The 24630-nt window shown below is 58.0% G+C and overlaps 2 protein-coding genes across 9 annotated transcripts; one reads left to right on the top strand and one right to left on the bottom strand.

The window, feature by feature from the left end:
* The first annotated feature begins 1059 nt into the window (after window positions 1-1059).
* Ercc2 (ERCC excision repair 2, TFIIH core complex helicase subunit) lies at window positions 1060-15759 on the top strand. 3 transcript variants are annotated; one of them, XM_004873177.3, is made up of 24 exons: window positions 1060-1209; window positions 1499-1598; window positions 3355-3432; window positions 3507-3569; window positions 3719-3832; window positions 5670-5786; window positions 5869-5985; window positions 6138-6261; window positions 6346-6442; window positions 6548-6681; window positions 6753-6921; window positions 8393-8511; window positions 10315-10384; window positions 10470-10539; window positions 10647-10748; window positions 11445-11508; window positions 11928-12049; window positions 13029-13121; window positions 13201-13273; window positions 13356-13426; window positions 13522-13665; window positions 13792-13935; window positions 14188-14299; window positions 14932-15759. In XM_004873177.3, exons 1-23 carry the CDS (start codon window positions 1205-1207, stop codon window positions 14278-14280), a joined length of 2283 nt encoding a protein of 760 aa, XP_004873234.1. In that variant the 5' UTR covers window positions 1060-1204; the 3' UTR covers window positions 14281-14299; window positions 14932-15759. The 3 variants fall into 3 exon arrangements, with proteins under 3 accessions (XP_004873234.1, XP_012924051.1, XP_087056693.1); XM_013068597.3 differs by lacking the exon at window positions 13522-13665; XM_087200567.1 differs by lacking the exons at window positions 1060-1209; window positions 1499-1598 and adding an exon at window positions 3050-3072.
* Window positions 14546-22808, bottom strand: Klc3 (kinesin light chain 3). 6 transcript variants are annotated; one of them, XM_021250867.2, is made up of 14 exons: window positions 22709-22741; window positions 22503-22601; window positions 19094-19360; window positions 18251-18481; window positions 17983-18052; window positions 17181-17400; window positions 16608-16695; window positions 16434-16535; window positions 15905-16078; window positions 15339-15429; window positions 15220-15260; window positions 15031-15137; window positions 14862-14925; window positions 14546-14776 (listed from the first exon to the last, which is right to left on the bottom strand). In XM_021250867.2, exons 3-14 carry the CDS (start codon window positions 19349-19351, stop codon window positions 14705-14707), a joined length of 1518 nt encoding a protein of 505 aa, XP_021106526.1. In that variant the 5' UTR covers window positions 19352-19360; window positions 22503-22601; window positions 22709-22741; the 3' UTR covers window positions 14546-14704. The 6 variants fall into 6 exon arrangements, with proteins under 6 accessions (XP_021106526.1, XP_087056696.1, XP_004873236.1 ...); XM_087200570.1 differs by lacking the exon at window positions 22503-22601 and having other exon boundaries at window positions 22709-22808; XM_004873179.3 differs by having other exon boundaries at window positions 15220-15429.
* Window positions 22809-24630: the final 1822 nt, after the last annotated feature.

Here is a 24630-nt window from a genome sequence, read left to right as displayed (position 1 = left end):
TCATTAAGTGGGAGATCTCACTTCTTCTAAATCTAGCATGCTTTTTTATAAATGCACTTTTTTCCTTAAATTCTTTTATTGGTACATTTTAGGTATGCAATACATTTACATTTATCATTAGGTCCTTGTACCTGCACATGATGTATCTTGGTTCTTATTTTTTTCCCCATTACCTGTGCACCATTCACCCCCTCCACCCTTCCCTATTTACATAGACTTCATTTCCTGTATTTTTCTTTTCTCATAATTTTTCCTTTCCCTTCTTTCCTTTCCCTTCTTTCCTTTCCCCTTCCCCTCCCACCACCCCTACCCCTTTGGACCTTTTCTTCCTATTTCAAATTATCAATTATTCATTTTAATCATTTTAATCCTTATTTACACTTTCAGTTTCTCACACTAGAGAAACTATTCGGTATTTACACATGTGTGTCCTATTTATTTCACTTAAGAGTATGGCCTCAATATGCATCCATTTAGCTATAAATGTCTCTAGTTTCTTGTTCTTTACGGCTGAGTAGTACTCCATTTTATAAAAAAAAACAAAACCCACATTTTCTTTATCCAGTCACCAGTTGATGGGCACTTGGGCTGTTTCCAAGCTTTAGCTATTACAAACTGTGCCGCTATAAACATTGGTGCACATATATTGCTGTGGTATGATTCTTTTACTTCTTTTGGGAAGATACCCAGCACTGGAATAGCTGGGTCAAATGGGACCTCTAGCCCTAGTTCTTTGAGGTATCTCCATACTGATTTCCACAGTGGTTGCACCAGTCTGCACTCCCACCAATAAATGCATGATTTAATGAAGCGAATCCGTCATTAATTTGTGTGCCCCAAAGGGATCTCCAATTTCCCTGTCATTCTCCCCTAAAGTATTCGCTGCTCAACCTGGGCAGACAGAGGAAGATTTAATGCAGATGAATTGGATCGATTATCTCGGCTCTCTTTCTTGCTTGTTTTGTTCTTATTTCTCGGCGATCCTTAGCAATGCCTCCAGCATCGCCTCTTCCTGAAATCCGCCCTTGCGTCTCTATGCGCACGCGCAGTATTCCGATTGGCTCCGCCCCGGCGGAGTGACGGGCTTCATTGGCCAATGGAGCTATGAGGAAGGTGGAGCAGCTCCCGGGGAACGCCCACACCCCTGCCCTCACTGAATATTCATGAGAGGCTCTTGGCGGAGCTGCACGGCGCGGTCGCCGCCATGAAGTGAGGAGGGGGTCAGAGATACGTCCGCCTGAGGCTGGAGGGATCTGGAAGATGGGGGGACGGGTGGGCGAGAAGCTGAAGGGGTGGGATGAGGCTGCTGCTGGGACCAGAGAGGTGGCAACGGCATGCAAGCAGGGAGACTTGGGAATCTGCTCCTGGGGAACTTGGAGCCGTCGGGCTCGACGGCGGAGGGTTATGGAGCTCGGAGAGGGGGCGAGGGGGCGAGGGGGCGAGGGGGCGAGGGGGCGAGGGGGCGAGGGGTCGGGTCTGACTCGCAACCCCACGCCAGGCTCAACGTGGACGGGCTGCTGGTCTACTTCCCGTACGACTATATCTACCCCGAGCAGTTCTCGTACATGCTGGAGCTCAAGCGCACGCTGGACGCCAAGGTGGGCCCCCGGCCCGCGCCGCCCCCCTGACAGGTGGCATAGCCTCGCGTGGGTCTGAAACTGAGACTGCGACACGTCTGGGTTTTAAAATCCCGAGGCCCTTAGGGCCAGGGATTTAGCTCAGTGGTTCCGACACCTGCCTGGCAAGCGCAAGGTCACGAGTTCAATCCCCGGTACCAAAAGAAAAGAAGACTCTAAAAGTCCAAGGCCCTGGAGCTGGGTACGGTGGCCCATACCTGTAATCCCAGCAGTTTGGGAGGCTGAGGCAGGAGGATCGCAAATTCGAGATCACCCTGGGCAATTTAGCGACTTAGACCCTGTTTCAAAATAAAAAAGGGAAAAATAAAAAGGCTGTTGCTGTAGCTCAGGGAGAAAGCCCTGAGTTCAATCCCCTACACTGAAAAAAAAAAAGGAAAGAAAACAGTAAAAAGGGGAATGGGGTCCACTGATCCTGCCTCGGGAATCCAGGACTCCAAAATCTCCCGCTATCCAAAATAATGGCTAATAATAGTAGCAACTAATAGTTATCGAAGATCGAGTCTCCCCATGGTTAGAAATATATTAGTCTCTTAGGTGGCTTGGAATCCTGGACCCATTGATTCCTAGCTGTGCACTCTTAGGCAAATCATTTAACTTTTAACCTATAGAATGTGAACAGTGGGGCCTGCCTAGCATGTGGGAGCAGACCCTGGATTCCATCCCCAGCACCATTTCAAAAAATGGAAGAAAGAAAAGCTGGGGCTATAGTGACAGTACCTACTTCATAGGTTGTGAGGGTCATGTGACTTCATACAGTAAAGTGAGCAGTTCTCTGCTAGGGTTGATCTTGATGCCCAAGGCCGTTTGGTAATGACTAGAGATGTGCTGTTTGTCACACCAGTGCAGGGGTTAGGCTCCTGGCATCTAGCAAGTAGGTACAGGCTATGGAAGCTGCTAACAACCTACTGTGCACAGTTAGAACCCCATAACCAAATGTTTTCTGTCCCCAAATGTCAATAGAGCAGAGGTTGAAAGACACTGATATAAATAGCACTAAACACAGAGTAAGTCCTGTGGAAGTTTGTTTTTCAGTACTGAGGATTGGACCCAGGGCCTTCACACTAAGCTACATCACCTAACCCTTTTTTAATTTTTTATTTTAAAACAGGGTCTCACTAAGCTGCTACATTGCCTAGGCTAGAGTGCTGGGGTTGCAGACCCATGCCCCTACACCCAGTGATGTGGAAATTTTTGCTAATTTAAAGAAAAAGGATTCACTGTCAGATACTACGTCTTACATTAAACCTATGATTTCTCACTAGTCCTCACAGTCGTGCTATAAGTGAGAACTTATTAGGGCCATTTTAGAGATGAGGGTACAGTCGCCCAGCAAGGTAAAGATGCTTGCTTTTTTTTGGTAGTGGGGATCAAACTCTGGACCTTGAGCTTGCAAGGCAGCCGCTGGAACCACTGAGCTAAATCCCCGGGCCTAAAGGTACTTGCTTAAGACCTTCAACAAGAAGGTGGCAGAGCCAGGGATGTAGCTCAGTGGTGCTACACCTGCCTGGCAAGCACAAGATCCCCAGTTCCATCCCTAGTACCAGAAAAAAAAATAATTTGGCAGAAGTGGGGTTCAAACCTACCACCAAGGTGCAGAATTTTAACTGCCCCGTTGTCCTGCTGTTTCTGGGTGGTGGCATGGGGGAGAGGGTCCCCAGAGTTTGTGACCCTGACGTTCTGAGAGCCCATGTCTTGTCTCTCCTGCCCTAACACACAGGGCCATGGAGTCCTGGAGATGCCCTCAGGTACTGGGAAGACAGTGTCTCTGCTGGCCCTTATCATGGCCTACCAGTGGGTGAGTGAAGCCTGTGGCATGGAGGGGAATGTGGCGAGGGGCTGGATGGGGACTGAGCCACTTGTCGTTGGCAGGCATATCCACTGGAGGTGACCAAACTCATCTACTGCTCAAGGACTGTGCCCGAGATTGAGAAGGTAGGCCAGGATCCTGTACTCCATCCCCTTTCCCGCATTGGTCCTTATCAGCCTGCGGGTGCTCAGGACCTTGGAGAAGAGATGGGGCTTGGCTGGCAGGGGCTTGTGCTTCCGGTGAGACCGAGTCCCTCTCTCCATCACTTGAGCAGGTGATTGAAGAGCTGCGGAAGTTGCTCAACTTCTACGAGAAGCAGGAGGGCGAGAAGCTGCCATTTTTGGGGCTGGCTCTGAGCTCCCGAAAGAACCTGTGTATTCATCCTGAGGTGAGCCCCCTTTCCTGACCCTGGGCCTCGGCTTGGGGTTGAGGAAACTTCCATCCAACCACGAGTCCCAGATTCCTAGACCAGACCTATTGGGGATACGGATGGGTCATGCACGAATTCCCTTTCTTTTTTTTTTTTCTTTTGGTATTACTGGGGATTGAACTCAGGACCTTGTGTTTGTGAGGCAGGTGCAGTGCCACTGAGCTAAATCTCCAACCCACGAATTCCCTTTCTGCTGAACTTTCTGATTCATTTTCTGTGGCCCAGCTAGTGCACCTCCTACAGGGACCCTTCCTACTGCCCGCTGACTGGGAGAGGTTGAAAGGCAGCTCCTGGAGGCCTGAGGCCTAGTTTCCTGACTCTGAAACTTAGCAGCTGTGCACTTTTGGACGCGTGATTTTTGCCATGTGGGTTCAGTCTTCCCTTCTGTAAAATGGGGACGATTAGGTCCCTGCCTCATAAGTTCATGTAGTGAAGCCCTTAGCACATACGAAGAGCTAAAAGAATGTCAGAAATTATCATGAAGCCAGGCCCAAGGCACATGTTTTTAATCCTAGCACTTGGGAGGCTGAGGCAGGAGGATTATGAGCTCAAGGCCAGCCTGGATTACATAACCAGACCCTATCTTAAAAAAACAGAACTGTGATACTTATATACATAATAACATATGATATAGAATATTTAAATTATATTACAAAACCAGTGTGTTCACTGTGTGCCAGGCGCTGCTCTAAGCAGCTGACATGTGACAAGTCATAGTGTACTTATCGCATCACATTATTTGTAAGAACACTGAGAAATAATACAAGTGATGATGAAAAGAAGTCAGCGCTGATGCACTGGGGAAGGCAGAGCGGAGGGGCTGCAGCCCCCCGAGCTGCCCTCTGGTGAAGGAAGAGGTTTTGCCCTCTGGAAAGGCCTTGGATAAGGGTCCTCAGACGGTGGAGCAGAACCCCTCTGTCTCTTCGACCTTGCCAAGCAAGTTTCCATGCATTTTGGCGTGTCACGATGAACTGTTGTCAGCCTCTACGTGAATGTTTCTTCAGCATTAATTTTGAAATTTCTTCCTGTGGTGCTGGGTGTGGAGCCCAGGCCTTGTGCATGCTCCACAAGTGCCCTGACCCCGAGCTACACCCCAGCGCACAGCTTCATGTTTTAAAAATACAGTTTGAGCATCCCAAAAATCCAAGATTAAAATGCTCCAGTATCTGAAACTTTTTTTTTGGTGTTTTGAGACAGAGTCTTGCCGTATAGTTCAGGCTGGCCCTGAACTCACTATGTAGTGCAGGCTGGTTTTGAACTCACGGTGATCCTGCCTCAGCCTCCCACGTTCTGGGATCACAGGTGTGTGCCACCATGCCCGGCTAGGATCTGAGACTCTGAGGGCCAGCATGACACCACAAGTGGAAAACACACCTGACCTCATATGACAAAGTCAAAATGCAGGTGCACTCAAAGTACTGTATTATGTGTACAAGGTGCATGTGAAACATAAATGAATTTCATGTCTGGATTTGGGTCCTAGCCCCAGGATGTCTTACTATGTGTATGCAACTATTCCACACTCTGAAACTATCTGAAATCCGAAACACTTCTGGCCCCAAGCTTCCTGGGTTAGGGACATGGAGTCCACCAGGTCTAGGGTCGAAACTGTTCCCATCAGGCCTCTCAGTACTGTCCCAGGTGTCTTAACTGATAGCAAAATAGGCTGAGGTTCTGTTGTCCAAAAATCCCAGCCGGCCTCAAGTCCCAGCCAGCTGTGAGGCGTGAGGCCCAGCGTGGAGGAATGGTTCGGACTGCAGCCTGTCTCAGCGCTAAGATATCCCCATTCCCCCAGGTGACACCTCTGCGCTTTGGGAAGGACGTGGATGGGAAATGCCACAGCCTCACAGCCTCCTACGTGCGGGCACAGTATCAGCAGGATGCCAGCATGCCCCACTGCCGTTTCTACGAGGTGTCTGGGGGGCCGGGGTGGGGGTCCAGGTGCATGGGGCAGCCAGTCTCCCTGACCCCTGCCACCCTCTTGACTTGTCCAGGAGTTTGATGCCCATGGGCGCCAGGTGCCCCTCCCCACTGGCATCTATAACCTGGATGACCTGAAGGCCCTGGGGCAGCGTCAGGGTTGGTGCCCGTACTTCCTGGCCCGCTACTCGGTAAGGGGCTCTGTTTGCCTGTCTGTCCCTGGCCTGCGTGGCCCTATCTGTGCTTGTCTTTCCTTGTGTTACTTCTGTCGTGGTGGAGAGTGGCAGGACCCAAGTAGCCACTGGCAGAAAGGCCCAGGTTACTGTGCCCTCCCACCCCCCAGATTCTGCATGCCAACGTGGTGGTGTACAGCTACCATTACCTGCTGGACCCCAAGATTGCTGACCTAGTGTCCAAGGAGCTAGCCCGCAAGGCTGTCGTGGTCTTTGATGAGGCCCACAACATTGGTGAGGAGGGAACCAGGGTGCACAGGTGACAGCCCTGGACCCTGCACCCCCAGCCTGCCTGAGCCCGGCTGCCCCCTTCCCTAGACAATGTCTGCATCGACTCTATGAGCGTCAACCTCACCCGCCGCACCCTGGACCGGTGCCAGGCCAACCTGGACACCCTGCAGAAGACGGTGCTCAGGTGCGGGGGTGGGGGATGGACGGACAGGACACCCGGCACTCTCCCAGCTCCCTGTGCAGGCCCCAGGGACACCAGCCGGTCCCAGCCCCGCCTGTGTCCCTGCAGGATCAAGGAGACCGATGAGCAGCGGCTCCGGGATGAGTACCGGCGGCTGGTGGAGGGGCTGCGGGAGGCCAGCGCAGCCCGGGAGACAGATGCCCACCTGGCCAACCCTGTGCTGCCCGACGAGGTGTTGCAGGGTGAGCGCTGCCCCTCTGCCCAGCACTGCCTGCTCAGGGCACCCCTGCCCACTGACCCTGTCTCCCCACAGAGGCGGTCCCTGGCTCCATCCGCACTGCCGAGCACTTCCTGGGTTTCCTGAGACGGCTGCTGGAGTTCATCAAGTGGCGGCTGCGTGTGCAGCACGTGGTGCAGGAGAGTCCCCCCGCCTTCCTCAGCAGCCTGGCTCAGCGTGTGTGCATCCAGCGCAAGCCCCTCAGGTGTGGTGGCCGTGTTGGGAGGGGACACCCAGACCCTGGCTGGTCCTACTGGGCAGGCCCTGGGTGAGGCTGGGCCCAGCAGTCAGCACAGCCAGATGAGAGCATTTGCCAGAAGACAGTTTAATGAAGACACCATTCCTGTGGGGGGCGGTGTAGGGCACATAGGGGACCGATCAGAGGAGCCAGCGGGGTGGGAGGCCCTGGGACTTGAAGGAACATGAAGTCCCTACCACCCCAGGGCAGGGGAGAAGCAGCACTGATGCCCTTTCTTTGGTGCGGGGGACAGAAGCCAGGGCCTAATGTGTGATAGGCCAGTGCTCCACCACAGCCCCAGCCCACCCTGGACATGGGTGAGGATCTGCCAGACAGACAGAGGCTCCCAATGGAAGCTGAGAGCAGAGCCCTAAGGCCTGGCAGGACCCTAGCTGGAGGGTGCTCTCCAGACCCCTGCGCGTGTCGCCTGCCAGCACCACCCTCCCCACCAGGCCCAGCACGGGGCCTCCCCATGGTGCAGGCGGGTTGCTGGGGCCTTGGTAGGAGGGCGGTTCCCGGACCTCCCCTTTGCTGCCTTGGGTCTTTAGTCTCCCCTCCCCCAGTTTCCTCCTTTACAAATGGGTGGGGAGTCATCCTTACCCCACAGCTTCCCGTGGTGGTTATGAGAAGGCAGCAAAGCAGGTAATGCCACCCTGCCACCCCCAGCTTGGGCGTCCCCTGTGTGGTGACCTGACTGCCCATGAGGGCACAGGGGCTCTGAGTGGGGGCGTCCCTGGAGTCAGCCCCAGCACGGTTCTCGGGACTGAAGCCTAGCCCTGCAGAGCTGGGCTCTGAGGCCCTGGCTGCTTTGTCCCTGGGGTAGAATGACATGCTGTCCTCCACCTCAGCAGGGGACTTGTGAGGGCACAGAGGCTCTCAGTCACTCACAACATGTTCCTCACACACCTGCAATGTTCTGGGTACACAACAGTGACCCAGACAGCCCAGGGCTGCCCACATGTGGCTCACAGCCCGGTGCAGGAGGTAGACTCGTCCCCAGATAGGGACGGCCGAGAGCAGGCAGAGCCAGGGAGGCCGAGGGCACCTGAGCCAGCCTGGAACAGAGCAAACAGGCTCCTGGGGGTGGGGGGTGGTTGTGTCCCTTTCTGCACATGCAGCACTGTGAGGCTCTGGGTGTGAGCGTGTGGCCCTGAAGCTGTGCTGGATTAGTGTGACCGTGGGGTTCTGGGGGTGCTTGTGTGACAAGCGACCGTGTGACTAGGGTGTAGTCGTTGCTGGGTATGTGCCACGATGTACTGGGGCTCCGTGGTACGCAGCTGTACAGTGTGGGGACACAGAAGTTTCTGGGACAGGCCCTTGTTCCTGGTCTCACGGCACCCAGTTACGGGGGATGTGGCCACGTGCTCTGACGGAGGACAGGGGTCCTGACCCTGCTCCCTCTGTGCCCTGCCCGGGTCTCACCTCCCCTCCCCACTAGATTCTGTGCCGAGCGCCTCCGGTCCCTCCTGCACACCCTGGAGATTGCTGACCTCGCTGACTTCTCTCCACTCACGCTCCTTGCTAACTTCGCCACCCTCGTCAGCACCTACGCCAAGGGTAAGCACGCCTCCTCCTGCCTCTGGCACCCCGGCATCAGGAATCAGCGCCCAGCCATGTCCACAGAGCGTTGACGGCAGGAGCCTGGGCACAGGGAGCCCTGTGGGACTAGGCTTGGGGCTTGGCCCTATTTTATGTTCTCGAGTGAGTGAGCCTCATGCTCAGATTTGTATTTCCAAAGGCTCCTTCTGCCTACAGAGGGTAGCATGGGGTGGGCCCTTGTGTGAGGACAGAACTGCTGTGGGCTTAGCTCACACTACATCCAAGGGCACTGGGGAGCCACACCAGGTTCTGAGCAAGGGAGGTTCCAGGTCACGTTTGCACTTTAGAAGGATTCTTCCAGCAGGAACTGGAGGTAGCAGTTGGCATGGAGGCAGGGACTTGAGCAGGGTGGGGGCATCAAGGGCACAGAGAAAAGGAGGAAGAGATGGGGTGAGGAGGAAAGGATGATGCTCGGATCTCTAGCCTGCAGGAGCGGTAGCTCTGGTTAGGTTCTGTCCCCTCCCCAGCATTAAGCTACCGAGCTCAGTGTGATCCCTGTGGATTACTGGTCTATCCAGGAAACCAGGTCAGGGCTGGCCGCCTGCAACTGGGCTTCACCTGGGCAGGAGGACGGATCCTCTGTCCCCAGCACATGCACAGGCATGCACACACATGCACGCACACTCACACCTGCAGCAAGCCCTGCCTGCCATCCTCTGCCCTTCTTCCCTCTCAGCCCTGGTCACTCTCCCCTCCCCATTTCCGGTCTGCCAACAGCTCATGTTCTTTTACACACTTCCCGCCTTCATCCCCAGCTGTCCCCTCATCCTCCCTCCTCAGCTCCACAAAGATGCCCCCTCCAGGAAGTCCTCCCTCACCTGCAGGGCCCCTCTGTCCAGCTCTGCCTGCTGGGAACCCTCACTCAGTGAGGACAGACCTCCTCCTGACTGCACTGCCAGCCTGTCACCACTGTGTCTTCAGCACAGGGCAGGGCCCAGCACAGGGAACTGGGTTTTCTTACTAAGTGCAACTGCATATTCAGCAGACACCATGCCCAGCGCTGTGGAAGCAGCTGGCAATCCAAAGACCTGGGGCTGGGGATGTAGTCCGGGGCACAGTGCCTGCCTAGCAGGCTAAGACCCTGGGTTCCTGGCCTAGCACTGTAAAAATATCTCCCAAACCAAAAACCTCACCCATAGCCTCTTGGAAGTTAAATTCTAGAGGAAAAAACCAGTAACAAAGACTCATGGAGACATGAGTTCCAGAAAATTGTTGCTGGCAGCACACAGGCCTGCCAGGGCTGCCCGGAGGCAGCCTTTTGAGCCAACAAGCCGCCCTGGGACACTCCCCAGGCTGTTCGCAGGGTAGTAGGGGCTGGCAGGGAGCAAGGAGGAGATGAGGGCGCCCACTGGGCCCCAGAGCCAATTCTGGAAGCCCAGAGAGGAAGGGGCGGGACCTGAATGGGGATTCCGCAGGGTTTCTGTGGCCGCAGCATGGGAGCAGAACCAGTTGGGGCAGGGGAAGCCTTGAGTTTCAGATGGGTTTTGCAGGCAGAGCCTCAGAGGGAAAGGCAGTGGGGCCCCTCCTCATGCCTACAGCTGCCCTCTTTATGCTGGCAGAGCGTGGGTAGCTGAGAGCCCTGGGCTCTGCTCCGCCTGCCTGTGCACCTTTGCAAAGAGGTCGGTGCAGCAGGGGAGGCTGGGATATGTTCACTGGGCCTCAGTGCTGGATTTGGGACTTGGTCCCCTGTATTCCCTGGGACAGGGTCCGGGTGTGGTTGTGACCACAGTGAGGCTCTCACCTGCCCTTCCTGCCCTGTAGGCTTCACCATCATCATTGAGCCCTTCGATGACAGGACCCCGACTATTGCCAACCCCATCCTGCACTTCAGGTGGGCCCTGCCTCAAGGGGCAGGAGTGGACCTGGGGGTATCCTGGCCTCCTGGCCTGGTCCTCACTGCCGTATCTGCTCCTCAGCTGCATGGATGCGTCCCTGGCCATCAAACCTGTGTTCGAGCGCTTCCAGTCTGTCATCATCACCTCTGGGGTGAGGACCCTTCCTCTGTGCCCTCCAGTCCCCAGCCTTCCCTTCACCATGGGGGCCCTGCTCCCTGCCCAGTGCTGCTGAGAACCGTCCTGTGGTCCCCACTACAGACACTGTCCCCGCTGGACATTTACCCCAAGATCTTGGACTTCCACCCAGTCACCATGGCAACCTTCACCATGACTCTGGCCCGGGTCTGCCTCTGCCCCATGGTGAGTGAGCACCGGTGACTCCCTGGCCTGCGTCCACTCCTCTGAGGTGGGAATGTCACCGGGTCTCTGGGGCCCGGGGGAGGATTTAGAGAGAAAGGTGTAAAACTCTCACATTGCCCAGGCCTGGCAAAGAAAGATGCGTGCAGAGCGATGCGTGCCCTTCCGGTCACAGCCCTCTTCTGTTGCAGAGGGGTTTGGGGAGGCCAGGGGTGTGGCTCCACAGTCACCCAGAGGGGTGAGTCAGGCCGCTCCACACTTCGGGCAGGTTTTGCTACTGACTTCGTGCTAAGCTTAGAAGAGAATGTTTCCCGAGCTTTTGGTTTCTGGAATTGCCCGCCTGGACCTGTGGCCTGGTGATGACCGCCCACTGCAGGCTGGTGGTGAGGGCTGCTTGAGGGCACTGGTGGAAACAGTGTTTGGCAGCTGGCTGGCCCGAGCCGGGCTGGCTCCAGTGTAGCTGCTGCTGCTGAGTAAGGCCAGACTCGGCTCTTTCTCGGGTTTTGATCTGCTGTGTGACCCTGGGCAGGTAACCTGTCTTCTCTGAGCCTGGGACATTTGTCCATGTGATGCAGGTAAAAGGCGGCTGAGGGTTCCCTAGTGACACTGAGTCTGTACAAAGCTCTGAGTGGCAGTAGCAGGGTGGTGGCACTCAGGCTGCTGCCTCGCTCATCACGCATGACCTTCTGCTCGCTCCAGATCATCGGCCGTGGGAATGACCAGGTGGCCATCAGCTCCAAATTCGAGACCCGGGAAGACATTGGTACACAGCCTGGGGTGCCGTCTATGGGTCTCGAGAGGAGAAGTGTCAGATGGGCAAGGTTACCCTGCCACAGATGCCCCCAAAGCCTCCCCTAATAGAGCTTCTCCTAGCTGTGGTGCCTGGGTGTTGTGGGCGGCCTGGGAATGGTGACAGGAGGACCCATGTGACCATGGGGGATTGTGCCCTGGCTCCTAAGGGCACTCACCCGCAAGTGACACAGCCCCTTCTGCACTCACGTCACTTGCCATGACAAGTCACGTGGCCACTGCTCTCTTTGGAGGCCAGGAAGGAGGAGAGGTGGGGTACATGGGAGCCGCCCCTCCACACAGCCTCTGTGGAGGGCCTGGGAGCCCCAGGTTCAAGTCAGGAAGCAGGGGAAGCCCCCAGCAGGAGAGGGTTCAACATCTAGCCCCCCCCAGCGGTGATCCGGAACTATGGGAACCTCCTTCTGGAGATGTCGGCTGTGGTCCCCGATGGCATCGTGGCCTTCTTCACCAGCTACCAGTACATGGAGAGCACCGTGGCCTCCTGGTACGAGCAGGTATGCAGTGCTCCTCCACTCCTGGTGCTGTTCATTCTTCTCTTCTCAAGCGGGGCATCCGGGACACGAAAACAGTCTGTGGAGTAGGTGGCACCCACCCTGCCCCTGCACAGTCTGGAACTCAGTAGCCTGCCTGGCACATCCTCAGAGGCTCATGTACAGCAGAGGTGACCATACCCCCACTTTGTGGTCCTTTCGGGGTTCCCCGAGGTCCCCCCAGCACATGCTGCTTGTGTGAGGTGGCGCTGTTAGGGAAGGGTCTGGAGAGCCCTTTTGGGGTATGGCGTTCTGCAGGCAGGGTCACCCCTGCTGGGAGCCAGGGGTGGTGGGGCTGGGGAGACACCTGGACCCTCCATCTCCGAGCTCACCTGCCAGCCTTGGGCTGGGTGAGGACAGGCATGGCTGCCTGGTGAGTGGGGTGGGTCCAGGCTTGGGAACCTAGGGGCTGGCTGGGGACCTTGCCCCCCCAGGGCACTGGCTCTTTCTGCACAATGAGAAAGAGGCCATCTGAGCCCAAGGGCGATTTATTTCCCACTTAAGACCCCTCAGCTTTCCTCCTGGGAGCTCTGAGGTCCTTGCTGTCACGTCTGTGCCTCAGGTGCCTGGAACTCATCTGGGGAAGGCATGAGGTGTGAGGTGGCATCAGGTTCAGCCCTTCTACTTGCTGCTGTGCCATTTACTAAAAAGCTCTTCCTCCCCTGAGCTGCATGGGGGCCCTGGTCGTTCTGGACCCCTGGCTCTCCCTCACTGCTGCAGGGCTGGGTATAAACTCGGCAGCCTCTCGTGGGCCCTGGCTGGCACACAGCCGCTCCCCAGCCTCTCACTGCTCACCGCAGTGGAGCTGGACAACTGTCCCTTCTCTCCCTGAGACGTGCATGGGCAAGCTGACTGCCCCTCGCATAGGAGTCTGTGGCAGGGTGGGCTTAACCAGGACAGCTGTGCTCCTAGCTCCACCGGCCCACCCTCTGTCCCTCCCCAGGGCATCCTGGAAAACATCCAGAGGAACAAACTACTGTTTATAGAGACCCAGGATGGAGCTGAGACCAGTGTCGCCCTGGAGAAGTATCAGGAGGTGGGTGCGGTCTGGGGTGGGGGATGGTGAGGCTGTGCGGAGGGGACAGGAGTGACATGGTCTGATCCTCTGTCCCTAGGCCTGCGAAAACGGCCGCGGGGCCATCCTGCTGTCTGTGGCTCGCGGCAAGGTGTCCGAAGGCATCGACTTTGGTGAGTGGCCTGGCCTCCCCTCTGGGGTCCCGAAGCTCAGCCCTCAGGGCTGTGTGCCCCTGACCCTGCCCCTCTGCTGCAGTGCACCACTACGGCCGCGCTGTCATCATGTTTGGGGTCCCCTACGTCTACACCCAGAGCCGCATTCTCAAGGTGCGTGTGGGGCCGGACAGGGCCTGGCTGGGATGTGAGGGCAGAGAGCAGGGCAGGGCCTCGAGACCTCTGTCAGCCTGGCCCCCGGCCCACAGGCACGCCTGGAGTACCTTCGGGACCAGTTCCAGATCCGAGAGAATGACTTCCTCACCTTCGACGCCATGCGCCATGCAGCCCAGTGCGTGGGCCGGGCCATCCGGGGCAAGACAGACTATGGCCTCATGGTCTTTGCTGACAAGGTGGGGGTTCAGGGCTCCGCACCCTGCCCTCACCTCCAAGCCATCTTCCCAAGACGGGAGGGTGGAAGCGCCAGGGCCGCCAGGCTCTCTACCCCAGGGCCTGATGCCCTCCCCCTCCACTCCCAGCGCTTTGCCCGGGCAGACAAGCGGGGGAAGCTCCCGCGCTGGATCCAGGAGCACCTCACCGATGCCAACCTCAACCTGACGGTTGATGAGGGGGTCCAAGTGGCCAAGTACTTCCTCAGGCAGATGGCGCAGCCCTTCCACCGGGTGAGCCCCACCCGCCCACCTCACCACGGCCTGCTGGCCCAGAGTGGGGAAGGCTGGGGAGCTGGGGTGTGATGGCTGCCACCCCACCCTCCGGCTGCTCTTCTGTGACAGGGGTGCCCTCTCTGGATTTTAAGGACATTTCCCAATTCCCACATCCTGGCCCTCAGGCCCCCAAGTCTCAGACCGCGGTCCCTGATGGGTGCAGTGGGGCAGTTGTCTGAGTCCCATCTGACACCTTCCTGTCCCCTGCAGGAGGACCAGCTGGGACTGTCCCTGCTCAGCCTGGAGCAGCTGGAGTCGGAGGAGACGCTGCGGAGGATAGAGCAGATTGCGCAGCAGCTGTGAGTGGGGGCACAGCACAAAGGTATCCAGTGACCCTGGAGTCTTTTTGTTTGTTTCTTTAGTTTCTTGAGACAGAATGTAGTCCAAGCTGACCTTGACCTCAGTATGTAGCCCAGGCTGGCCTCAAACTCTTGGCACTCCTCCTGCCTCAGCCTCCCAAGTGTTGGAATTGAAGCGTACCCCACCATGCCTGGGTCTCCCCGAGTCTTGCCTGGCTCACAGGGGCCCTGACGGGCTTGAGGTCTCAGCAGTAACCCTCAGGTGGACATTCTTCACTGTCACATCTACAGAATTTAATCACAGGAGGGGAGGAAGTTGGGAAGCCCACTCCACGGGGCCCAGGTGGGGTGTCAGAGTGTATGAGAGCTGGATGTCCCCGCCCTCCCGCCTCTTCCTGAGAGGTCACAGCGATTTGGTCCTGTCCACCTCAGTGGGGGCTCAGGTCCTGGGTGCTGGCGCTGAAGGTCCGAGAGGCCTCGCCCAAGGGCCGGCTGGGGAGCTGGGAACAGGCACAGAGGTGAGCAAGGGCAGGCAGAGCTCTGCTGTCACTGCCTGTCCCCCCAGCCGGGCCGCATGCCCCTCACCTGAGTCCCCAGAGCTCTCTGCCCATCCATGTTCAGCACGTTGAGTGACAAGGCTCTCTTCATCCTGCAGACAGGGCCAGGAGGAACAGTGAGCCCTGGGAGGTTCCTGAGCGGTACGCACCCAGATTCTGCCCATGGCAGGGCTCTACGGACCCCATCCAGCACTCACCCGGCCGCCCCTGCCAGGCCCTCGCCTCGGAGTCGGGAGACCAGCTTCTCACTGCCCCGCCGGATGGACTCCCGTAGCTTGGAGAATGAGCTGCTCCGAGGAAGGGCCTGTAGAGGGGGGGACACCGTTTGGTCCCCCCACCCTGATGCGACTGTCTCTACCCTGGAGCCAAGCCAAGCCATTCCTCACCTGCTGTTTCATATCACCAGCTGTGCCTGTGCCAGGGGCTCCTGGGGGGACAGATGGGGATGTGAGGGGAGGACACAGCGCAGAAGCCCCTGGGAGGCGACAGGGAGGGTGTGGCTCACCGAGCGGGCTGTGCAGGTCCTCTGGGCGGAGGATCTCCTTGTACAGCTCCTCAGCCTGCTGGTACTTGCTCTGCTTCAGGTAGGCGGAGGCCTGCAGAGGGTATGCTGGGGTCTGCTGTGGCCAGGACATCTCGGGACCCCTGCCTGGCTGGGCCTCCCAGTTCTCAGGAGGAGGCCGGGCTCCCTGTCCCCCAGGGCAGAAGCTCCGCCTGGAGCAGGCTGGGGCCCAGGGCAGCAGGGCAGGTGGCTTCCTGTCTCCGCTCTCCCTTGGCTGGTGACACCTCTGTGCCTCAGTCTCCTGTGCCAACTGGCAGTGACCACAGCTCCTACCTCGGAGGGCAGAGTGCTAACTAAGGAAGGGTTACCCGCTGTGAGCAAATAAAGATCTGGGGCCACACTGTCCGGCCCCTTCACCAGCTTCCTCTGTGCTCAACCTGCTCTCTGCCTCCTCCCGTCCAGGCCCTCCTAGGACAGCTCCCCAGAGCCACAGCCTCCCAGTGCCCCTCGGGTACCGCTGGGCACCCGGGGCAGGAGCCCAGCAGCCACTTGGACCCTGCGGCCCTCACCAGGTTGTTCTTGGTCTTGGCCACATTGGGGTCGTTGGGGCCCCCCAGGGCCTCGTAAATGCTCAGGGCCCGTGCATAGTGTCGCTCCACGTCCTCAAACTTGCCCTGGTTCTGGCAGAGCAGGGCCAGGTTGTTGAGCTGCTTGGCCACATCTGGGTGATCAGCGCCCAGGACCTGGGATTGAAGTCATAAGGGGTCACTGGGCCAAATGATGTCACTGCCATGTGGGGGTCTTGAGTTTGGGTCAAAGCATCAAAGGCATCAAAATGGAGAGTAACGTGGGGGGTTGGGTTGCGGAGGTGAAGTCACACGGTGAGTTCCAGTGGGTAGGTAGGGCTGGGGGAAAGGCAGGACCGGGTTGATAAGGGAGAGGTCAGGCTGAGAGCAAACCAGGCGGAAGTCAGCTCAAGGGTGATGGCTCCGGGGACTGGTGATCTAGGCTGTGATAGGGCGCTCACTACCACAGGCACCACGGGGTCCGGGTCAGGACAAAGGCAAGGGTCTGGCCACACAGGGCAGGAGGGTGCACCTTCTCCCGGATCTCCAAGGCGCGCTGGCACAGGGGCTCCGCCTCCCGGTACCGCCCGCGCTTCCCATACAGGACCGCCAGGTTGTTGAGGGTGGCGGCCACCTGGAGGCAAGAGGGTGGCTCGGGTCAGAGGTGGGCAGAAGCAGGCTCCCCTACCCCCAGGACCTCACTCACCGCGGGGTGCTCGGGGCCCAGCGTCTGCTCCCGGATCTGCAGGGCATCATGGAGAAGGTCTGTGGCTTCCTTGTACTTGTTCTGGTCCCTGCGGGGCCACGGGTGGAGGGGATTGGCCAGGCTGGGGGCACAGGCTGAGCGGGGCATGGGCAGCAGCCTCAGGAGTGCATTTTGGGGCACTGTTTCCTAAGACTTGGCCAAGCCTCTGGCTAGAACCCCATTCTGCTCCCCACGCTGGTTCTGGGTTTTTTTTGCAGTACTGGGAATTGAGCCCAGAGCCTTTGCAATGAGCTACATCCCAGCCCTTTTTTATTTGAGACAGGGCCTCACTAAGTCACCCAGGCTGGACTTGAACTTGTGCTCCTGCTGCCTCAGCCTGGGATGACCCCATGCCTGGCTCTGAGGCTCAGCCACTTCCCTAGATCTCTAGCCCTCTCTCCCCTATTTTCCGGTCACCATTCCATCCCCCACCCCACAGCCACTCCAGGTGTTTTGTAATGGCAGAGGGGACACCAGGGTCCTTCCACTGCCGCCACAGCCCCGTCCTTCCTGCCCAGCCAGCTGCAGCCTCACCGGTACACCAGGGCCAGGATGTTGAGCATGGTGGCCACGTCAGGGTGGCAGTGGCCTGAGCTGCGTTCCAGGTCCTCCAAGGCCTGGCGGCACAGAGGCACGGCGACCTCGTAGCGGTGCTGGCCCGCGTACTGGATCACGAGGTTATGCAGGGTCCGCAGCCGAGCAGGGATCTCGTAGCCACCCTGCTGGGCTGCTGCCACCCCTGCTGCCTCGGGACCTGGGGGAGGTGACACCGAGTCACTGCAGGCCTCTCCACTACAGCAGCCTTGCTGGGACTGTGGGGCCCGAATTGATTTTTTTTCTGTTTTCCATTCTAGGCATTGAATCCAGAGCCTTGGCATTGAGCTAAACCCCCACCCCCACCCCCCACCCCCGAATTTTTTATGGAGATAGGTCTGGCCAAGTTGTTAAGTTGCCCAGGCTGGGCTCACACTTGCCACCCTCCTGCCTCAGCCTCCCTGAGTTCTGGGATTATAGTCAGAGGCTACCACCCCCAGCTCCTGGGCTGACTTCTGAGATGGGAATCAGGCATATACCTGGCTGGTGGGTGTGTCCTGGCTGGGGGGACAAAAATGCCTGCCTGCCTGCACACCTGCCCCATGAGATGTGAATTAAACCCACCTGGCTCACAGGGTCAAGGTCACTGGGCCCAGCTGCCCCGCCAGCCTGTGGCCTTACCTGCCTGTCCTCCCCACTACCACCGGCCACCTGCTTTGTCCTCCTGCCCTCTGCCATCCTGGCTTCGAGTCCTGGGGGACAGCCTCCGCCTGCTGGCTGTCCTGCAGGCCCCCACACCCACCTTTGTGCTCCTCCTCCTCACTGGGGAACAGGGAAGCCAGGCTGTCTCGGCGAGGGGGGGAGTCCGGCCGCTGCGGAAGGACAGGCGTGGGGAGTCCTGAGCCTGGGGCTTGTCTCAGAGATGGGGTCCCCACTAGCCCTGGAGCCTCGGGGAGGACTGGCTTCTTTGGAGTTCTGATGGGCCTGGCTATTTGGGGTCCTGCAGGGGCTGAGGGTCCAGGGCTCTGTGGAGGGTTGGGGCCGTGGGATGCTAAGGAGGCTCTAAGCACCTGGCTCTCCTCAGGGGGGTCATATTGCCGCAGCTGCCCCAGGAACTGGAGGTGGCTCTTCTCCTCCTCCAGCTGGGCCACGGCTGCCTCGCTGGCCCACAGCCGCTGTCGGGTCTCCTGCAGCTCCTCACGCAGCCACGTGTTCTCCTGAACCAGCCTCCTGGCCTGTGCCCGCAGCCGCTGCTTCTCGGCCTCCAGTGAGCCCACGTGCGCAGACAGGGCCAGCAGCACCTTGGGGGTGGGTGGGCTGCAGTTCCAGTCTGGCCAGGCTGCCCTGGCCAAGCCTAGGCCCCCCATCAGGTCAGAGCACCCCAGTCTAGCCAGGACCCCCAGATTCTGCAGAGACTGCCCTCGCAGCTCCAGGGATGCCCAGGGGCTCCCCAATCCCTCTGGTTTCACTGCCTATTCCACCCATGAAGCCCCACAGTCACCCCAGGATTCTCAGTTGTACAAGAGGGGCCCATCTGGTTTGGGGGTGCCTGGAACACACAAACGCACCCTGTAGCTGGGGATGGTGGTGCACACCCATAATCCCAGCACTTTGGGAGGCTAAGGCAAGATTGCCAGTTCAAGTCCTGCCTGGGCCACTTAGTGAGACCCTATCTCAAGAGAAAAAAATTTAAAAAGGGCTGGGAATGTAGCTTGGCCGTCGAGCACTGCTGGGTTCAATCCTCAGTACCACAAACACACAGGTCCCTGCCGAATGTTGCCTGGGGACCCAGCCTCTGGCCTGAGGCTTCTCATTCCGGTCCCCCAGACCTCCTCCCACCCAGACTTGCTGGCTGCCTCCCTGGGCCCAAACCCACTCCCCAGGCCAGAGCCCCCCACCTGGCCTGCTCTTACCTGGGCCTCTCCCAGCCCCAGCTCAATGGCCTCCAGCGAGTGGCTCACCACCTGCTGCTTCTCTTCCAGCAGCTCCAAGCCGGCCACGGGGCCCTGTCCGGCCAGCGCCTCACCCAGGTGCCCCGCCAGGCTGTGGTGTTCTGCCCGAAGCGCCTCCAGCCCCTGCACCACCTGCCGCGTCTGCCGCACCAGCTCCTCCGGAGGCAGGCGCTCGGGGCCCAGCCCCGCACCCCCCGGGGCTGCCACCTGCACGGACATGGCACGGACCTGGGGGGGGAGGGGTCACTGCCGGAGCCAGACAAGCCCATCCCCAGCCGCAGACCCCCAACTGTCCCCCTACCAGCTCCCCAGGTGTCACCCATCCGGGCCGCGCCCCCGCCTCCGCCCCATCCATCCCAGCCAGCGCCTGGCCGCACACCTGACCCCACCAGTGCTCATCCGGGAACATCCCAGTCTACCTGAGTTTTTCCTGGGGACCCACGGCTCTGCCCCACCACAGCTCCAAACTCTTACTATATGGGATTAACCCAAGAGCGCAAGCAGCTAGCTCCTGGTGCCTCCCCGGCCCCAGCCCACCTGGCCGGCCCTCCCCACCCCCAGGTCCCCAGACGCCCTGGCCCAGAGCTCCGGGAGGGCGGAGGGGCGGTGCTTCCTCCCCTGGGCGCTGGGCGTGCGGGGCGGGGCAAGTGGAGGCGGCCGCCTCTCGCCCTGTGAGCTCATCTTAGGGTGTTTTTGTTGGGAACCAGTCAAGCCACTGGGGGCGGGTGGGGCTGAGGAGAGGGCCAGGGCCTGGGCACCGGAAGCCGGGAGCTTCTGGGTTAAGGGACAGGCAGAGGCCCTTGTGCTGTGGGCATGACAGCTCCTGAGGACACAGGGGCTCCACCCTCCACCAGCCCAGGGCCTGTTAGGACACACGTGTGGCCCACGGATGTCATAGTTGAAGGTCTGAAGCCTGGTACTGGGTGGAGGTCCCACAGGAGGGATTTTGCGTGGCTGTGCATGGGTGACCTGGTCAGATTCGTAGCTAGGGTACCTCTGGCGTCCTCAATGGTACCCACACTCCTCAGACACACAGACACATACCCTCTTAAAGAGACAACAGAACACACATCTCTCAGAAATACAACTCACATACACATGCACACTTCCTTTTTATAAATACAGTACCACACACACCTTTTCTTACTTTCCCTTATTAGAAGTTCAACATAATACACATTCTTGTCTTACGAATAACAACACACCCATACTTTCTTCTCCTAAAAATACAGCTCTTGGGCCGGGGATTTAGCTCAGTGGTTTCACCGCCTGCTGTGCAGGCGCAAGGACCTGAGTTCGATCCCAGTACCAAAGAAAATACAGCTCTTAGCCAGACACAGTGGTGCACACCTGTAACTCTAGCACTTGGGAGGCTGAGGCAGGAGAATCACCATGAGTTCAATGCCAGCCTGGAGTCATAGTGAATCCGAGGCCAACTTAAACTACATAATGAAACCCTGTCTCAAAAAACAACAAAAAACAAACAAAAAATACAGCTCAATGTTGGGTGTGGTGGCGCTTGCCTATTATGTCAGCTACTTGGAAGGCTGAGGCAGGAAGATTACAAATTCAAACCCAGCTCAGGCAAATTATGGAGATCCTATCCCAAAAAGCAAAAGGGGTGGAGATGTAACTGCAGGGTAGAGTGATTGCCTAGCAGATGCCAGGTCCTGGATTCAATTCCTAGGACTTTAAAACAACAACAGCTCAACACAAACACTGATGTACCTCCACGTTTTCCTTCCAGAAATACAACCTAATGCAACACAGACATTTTCCTGTCAGAAACAACATCTTGAGGGGAAAAAAAATACACCTGTGCACTTCCCCATTTCCTCTAACACCCATCCTCTCCACCCAGGCCTGGCCAGCAGGGACTCACACACTTACCCCGTGAACACACAGGTATACATGTATGGATGTGCAAATGGGTGGAACTCGGGCTCCCTTATGCTGTTGCAGGGGATCCCGTGTGTCCCGCTGCAGACCATTGGTAGCCACCACTGGCTCCCTGTGCGCAGGTGTGTGTGTGTCTGTACACGTGCTCCTCAACTGCTGTGGATCCCGTACCCACAGCCCCACGGGAGCTGAAAATATCTGAGGCTGAAAATGCACCATCTTCATTGTTTCCCCTCAGGATGCAGGGGTGGATGGGAGCTGCTGTCGTGACCACTGCCTGGCATCAGGAGAAATGACTGTGGCACATATTGGTGGCTGGGAAAAGACTGAAATTCACCATTGGAGTACAGTTCCTAGTGAACACACCTCACTCCCACACCGTCATCACACTGGAAGTCTAAGTGGAATCGCTGTAAGGCAGGTACTGTGGGGAACCAAGGCCCTTTCTGTAGAAGTGCGTGTGCCACACCTCACACAGGCTGCGTAAATGGCACACACAGTCATTAGGAGCCACCCTGACAGCTACCACCACTATTCACCCCACGGAACAATGTCCCGCGGCACCACACATCGCTGCACAGTTGGACACCTGTCACCCGCATGGAGAATCCCAGCCGTGCATCACTCAGGTGTTCCTCCCTATCTCTTTTTATTATTATTTTGAGACATGGTCTCGCTATGTACCCCAGGCTGTCCTGAAACTTGAAGTCTGCCTGCCTCAGCCTTCTGAATGCTCAGATCACAAGCAGGCTCCACCACACCTGGCTCCATCCCTCACACTTAGCCCCACCCTGAGGTCTCCCCTGCACACCGCCAGCCCAGGTCACACCACCCCACCTCTCTCTACACACACCTCCGCACCTCGCTCACCCGGCCCGTTTTCACACACCATCCCATGGCACAGCCCAGCCTCCAGACAGCCACGGGTGGCCTATGCACAATCACAGGGACACACAACCAGAAAGTCAGCAGCAGGCACTTGTCCTGACCCAGTGCCACCCCACACCCCTGAACGCGCTGTGCCACTAGCAGAAGACTGCACAGCGCACACCACACACACCTAATCCTCGGGCAGAGCCATCACTGGTCATCCACACAGCCACACGCTCACACGAGCCCCAAGCGCAGAGCTGTCCACAGTCACACAATCTGTGTCACATGGGAAAAGTCCCATGAACAGTCCAACGCCCACCACGTGCACGCGCGCGGAGACACACACACTGCAGACACAGCCAGAGGTCACCCGCAACATGCAGTCCCTGCTCCCCATCCCAGGTCACACCTGCGTCCCCCCACGGTGTCACAGCCTGACGCTCTCTCCCGCACACACACCAGTCTCACACACCATCTCTCGCACCCTCTGCAGGAGGTCCCCAAACCAGGCCACTTCACTGCGGCCACACCCCCGCCTCCCCGCCTGGCCGCCGTGGCCCGCCCCCCAGGCTCCGCCCCGTTCCCCGCTCCTGTTTACCTGCGCTCCCCGAGGAGCGCGGCCAGCCGGGCTCCAGACCCCGGGATGCCCCACAGTGGGGCGTGGGGCGTCCTGCGCCTCAAGGGCCGTCCCTGTCTCCTGGCAGGGGTGGGGGGGCGGATGCGTCAGGCCCCGACCGCGCCCGCTGCTCACTCCCCCACGCCCGCGGATCCTCGGGACCCCGCGCCCCTCCCCGGAGTGCCCACCTGGTCGCGGAGCGCTCGGCACCTCTCGGCCGCCCCGCGCCCCGCTGCGCCCCGCTCTCCCGGCTCGCCCCGCCACACCCTGCTGCGCCAGTCCCAGCTGGGCCTGCTCCTCTGGGGGCGGGGCCGGTAGGAGCCACGCCCCGCAGGTGAGGCCGACTCCGCCCACCGCCCTCGGGGAGCGCTCGACCCGTGGGGATCGCAGCACCTCGCAAGGACCGCGCAGCCCCCTCTGTGGCGCCTGGAATCAGAGCCGGAGACCGGAAACGGCGGCGCTGCAGTCTTGGAAACTTGGAATCCTGAAAACTTTGAGTTCCAGACCAACGATCTGCTTTCAATGCCTGTGGCTACGCCTTTGCTCCGGCAGCGGCGCCCCTTCTCCATTTCCTTTCCCGCGGATCACGTCGTTTGTCTCGTCTCTTCTCAAAGGCCCCTTCCCCCAAGAGGCCTTCCTTCATTGTCGCTATATGTTAACTGATTAATTAATTAATTATTGTTTTGCAATCCTGGAGATTGAACCCAGGGCCTTCATCCTGAGTTACCTCGCCAGACTTTTTTATTTTTTGAGGCAAGGTCTCACTGTGTATAAATTACCCTTGCGGGGCTGGAACTTGCAATCTTTCTGCCCTAGGCACCCAGATGCTGGGATTACAGGCCTGAAACACCAAGGCCAGCTCCTTGATTGCCCCCATTTTTTTTTGAGACGGGGTCTTGCTATGCAGCCCAGGCTGGCTTTGAACTCTCAGTGATTCTCCTGCCTCAGCCTCCAAAGTGCTAGGATTTTAGGCATGTGGCACCATGCCTGGCCTTTTTTTTTTTTTGGACAGGATCTCACTGTGTAGTTCAGGCTACTCTTGAACTCACTATGTAGTGCAGGCTGGCCTCGAACTCATGGCGATCCTCCTGCCTCAGCCTCTCGAGTGTTGGGATCACAAGTATGTGCCACAACACCTGGCTTCTCCCTCTCTCCTCCTTCTCTCTCTGCCCCTCCCCTTCCTCCTCCTCTCTTCTTATCCCTCCCCTCCCCCTTCTCCCTCCTTCTTTCTCTCTTACTGCCTTATAATAATCATTGGTTGCTTTTTCTCCCTCACTGAGGGGTGAGGTTCTGTATTGTCAGCTGTGTATCTTTAGCAGCAGCACAGAGCCTGGCACAGTGTAGGTGCTCAATACATTTCTGAGGTTACTGAATGAATGAATCAAATCCTAGAATTGTGAACAGCTAGAGATGGCTGCGCAGGATTTTAGCATCAAAGAACTTGTATCCAAAGGAACTATTCAAATCCCTCCCTTATCCGCGGTCACTGCGCTATGGAATTCTTCCAGCAGAGGGCGCAGCTGCTTCTTGGACCGCGTGTCGGTAGCCGACGTTGCTTGCCACCTCCTGCATCGCAGCCAACTTGCCCTCTACTGTCCAGTTCTCTAAGCCCAGTGCACATGCCTTCTTCTCCGGGAAGGGCTCTGTGAGCTCCCAGGCTTGCAACCTCGGGCTCCCACTCTTGCTCAATATCACCTGGGGACAAGTCTCCCACTCTGGACTGGGTGCCCCCTGGGAGGGTAGGACAGGGCCAGAGTCATGCCGCTCACCATTCTGTCCCATTAGGCCCAGCACAGGGCAAAGAGAGAAGGCACTCTGGAGTCTTGGTGTGGATAGAATCATGGAAAAAACTTAAACTCATATTCTAACTCCTCCAGGTATCTCTAGGGGACATTGTTTTGACAGATGTTGGTTCTGGATCTGCCACATGAAGCAGGCGACAAGCCAGGCAGCCCGGGAGCAGCTCCTAGCTCAGTCATTGGCTGGCCGTGTGACCCCCTAGCTAGGAGGTAACTTCTCTGGGCCTTAAGTTCCTGGTGGGTAAAACCAGTTTCCAAGGAGTACCTACTTTTTGAGGCTGTTGTGAGAATTAATGAGTGACACCCCCCCC

The sequence above is a fragment of the Heterocephalus glaber genome, unplaced genomic scaffold (genome assembly GCF_053883595.1).
Source record: "Heterocephalus glaber isolate CG9 unplaced genomic scaffold, H.glaber_assembly_v1.0 deba00001744, whole genome shotgun sequence".
Lineage (NCBI taxonomy): Eukaryota > Metazoa > Chordata > Mammalia > Rodentia > Bathyergidae > Heterocephalus > Heterocephalus glaber.
The sequence above is the reverse complement of the archived record's forward strand: the minus strand, read 5'-3'. Positions and strand labels throughout refer to the sequence as shown.

Excerpts from the sequence above, each read along its gene's own strand:
- Klc3 (XM_004873181.3), bottom strand. The coding sequence starts at position 19,351 with ATGTCCGTGCAGGTGGCAGCCCCGGGGGGTGCGGGGCTGGGCCCCGAG. Across the intron at positions 16,696-17,180 it reads ATCCTGGCCCTGGTGTACCG|GGACCAGAACAAGTACAAGG; the intron begins GTGAGGCTGCAG and ends GTGGCCCCGCAG. Across the intron at positions 14,777-14,861 it reads AGAGAGCTCTGGGGACTCAG|CTCCCCAGCCGGCCCTTGGG; the intron begins GTGAGGGGCATG and ends GCCTGTTCCCAG.
- Ercc2 (XM_004873177.3), top strand. Across the intron at positions 3,433-3,506 it reads TTATCATGGCCTACCAGTGG|GCATATCCACTGGAGGTGAC; the intron begins GTGAGTGAAGCC and ends TGTCGTTGGCAG. Across the intron at positions 6,922-8,392 it reads ATCCAGCGCAAGCCCCTCAG|ATTCTGTGCCGAGCGCCTCC; the intron begins GTGTGGTGGCCG and ends CCTCCCCACTAG.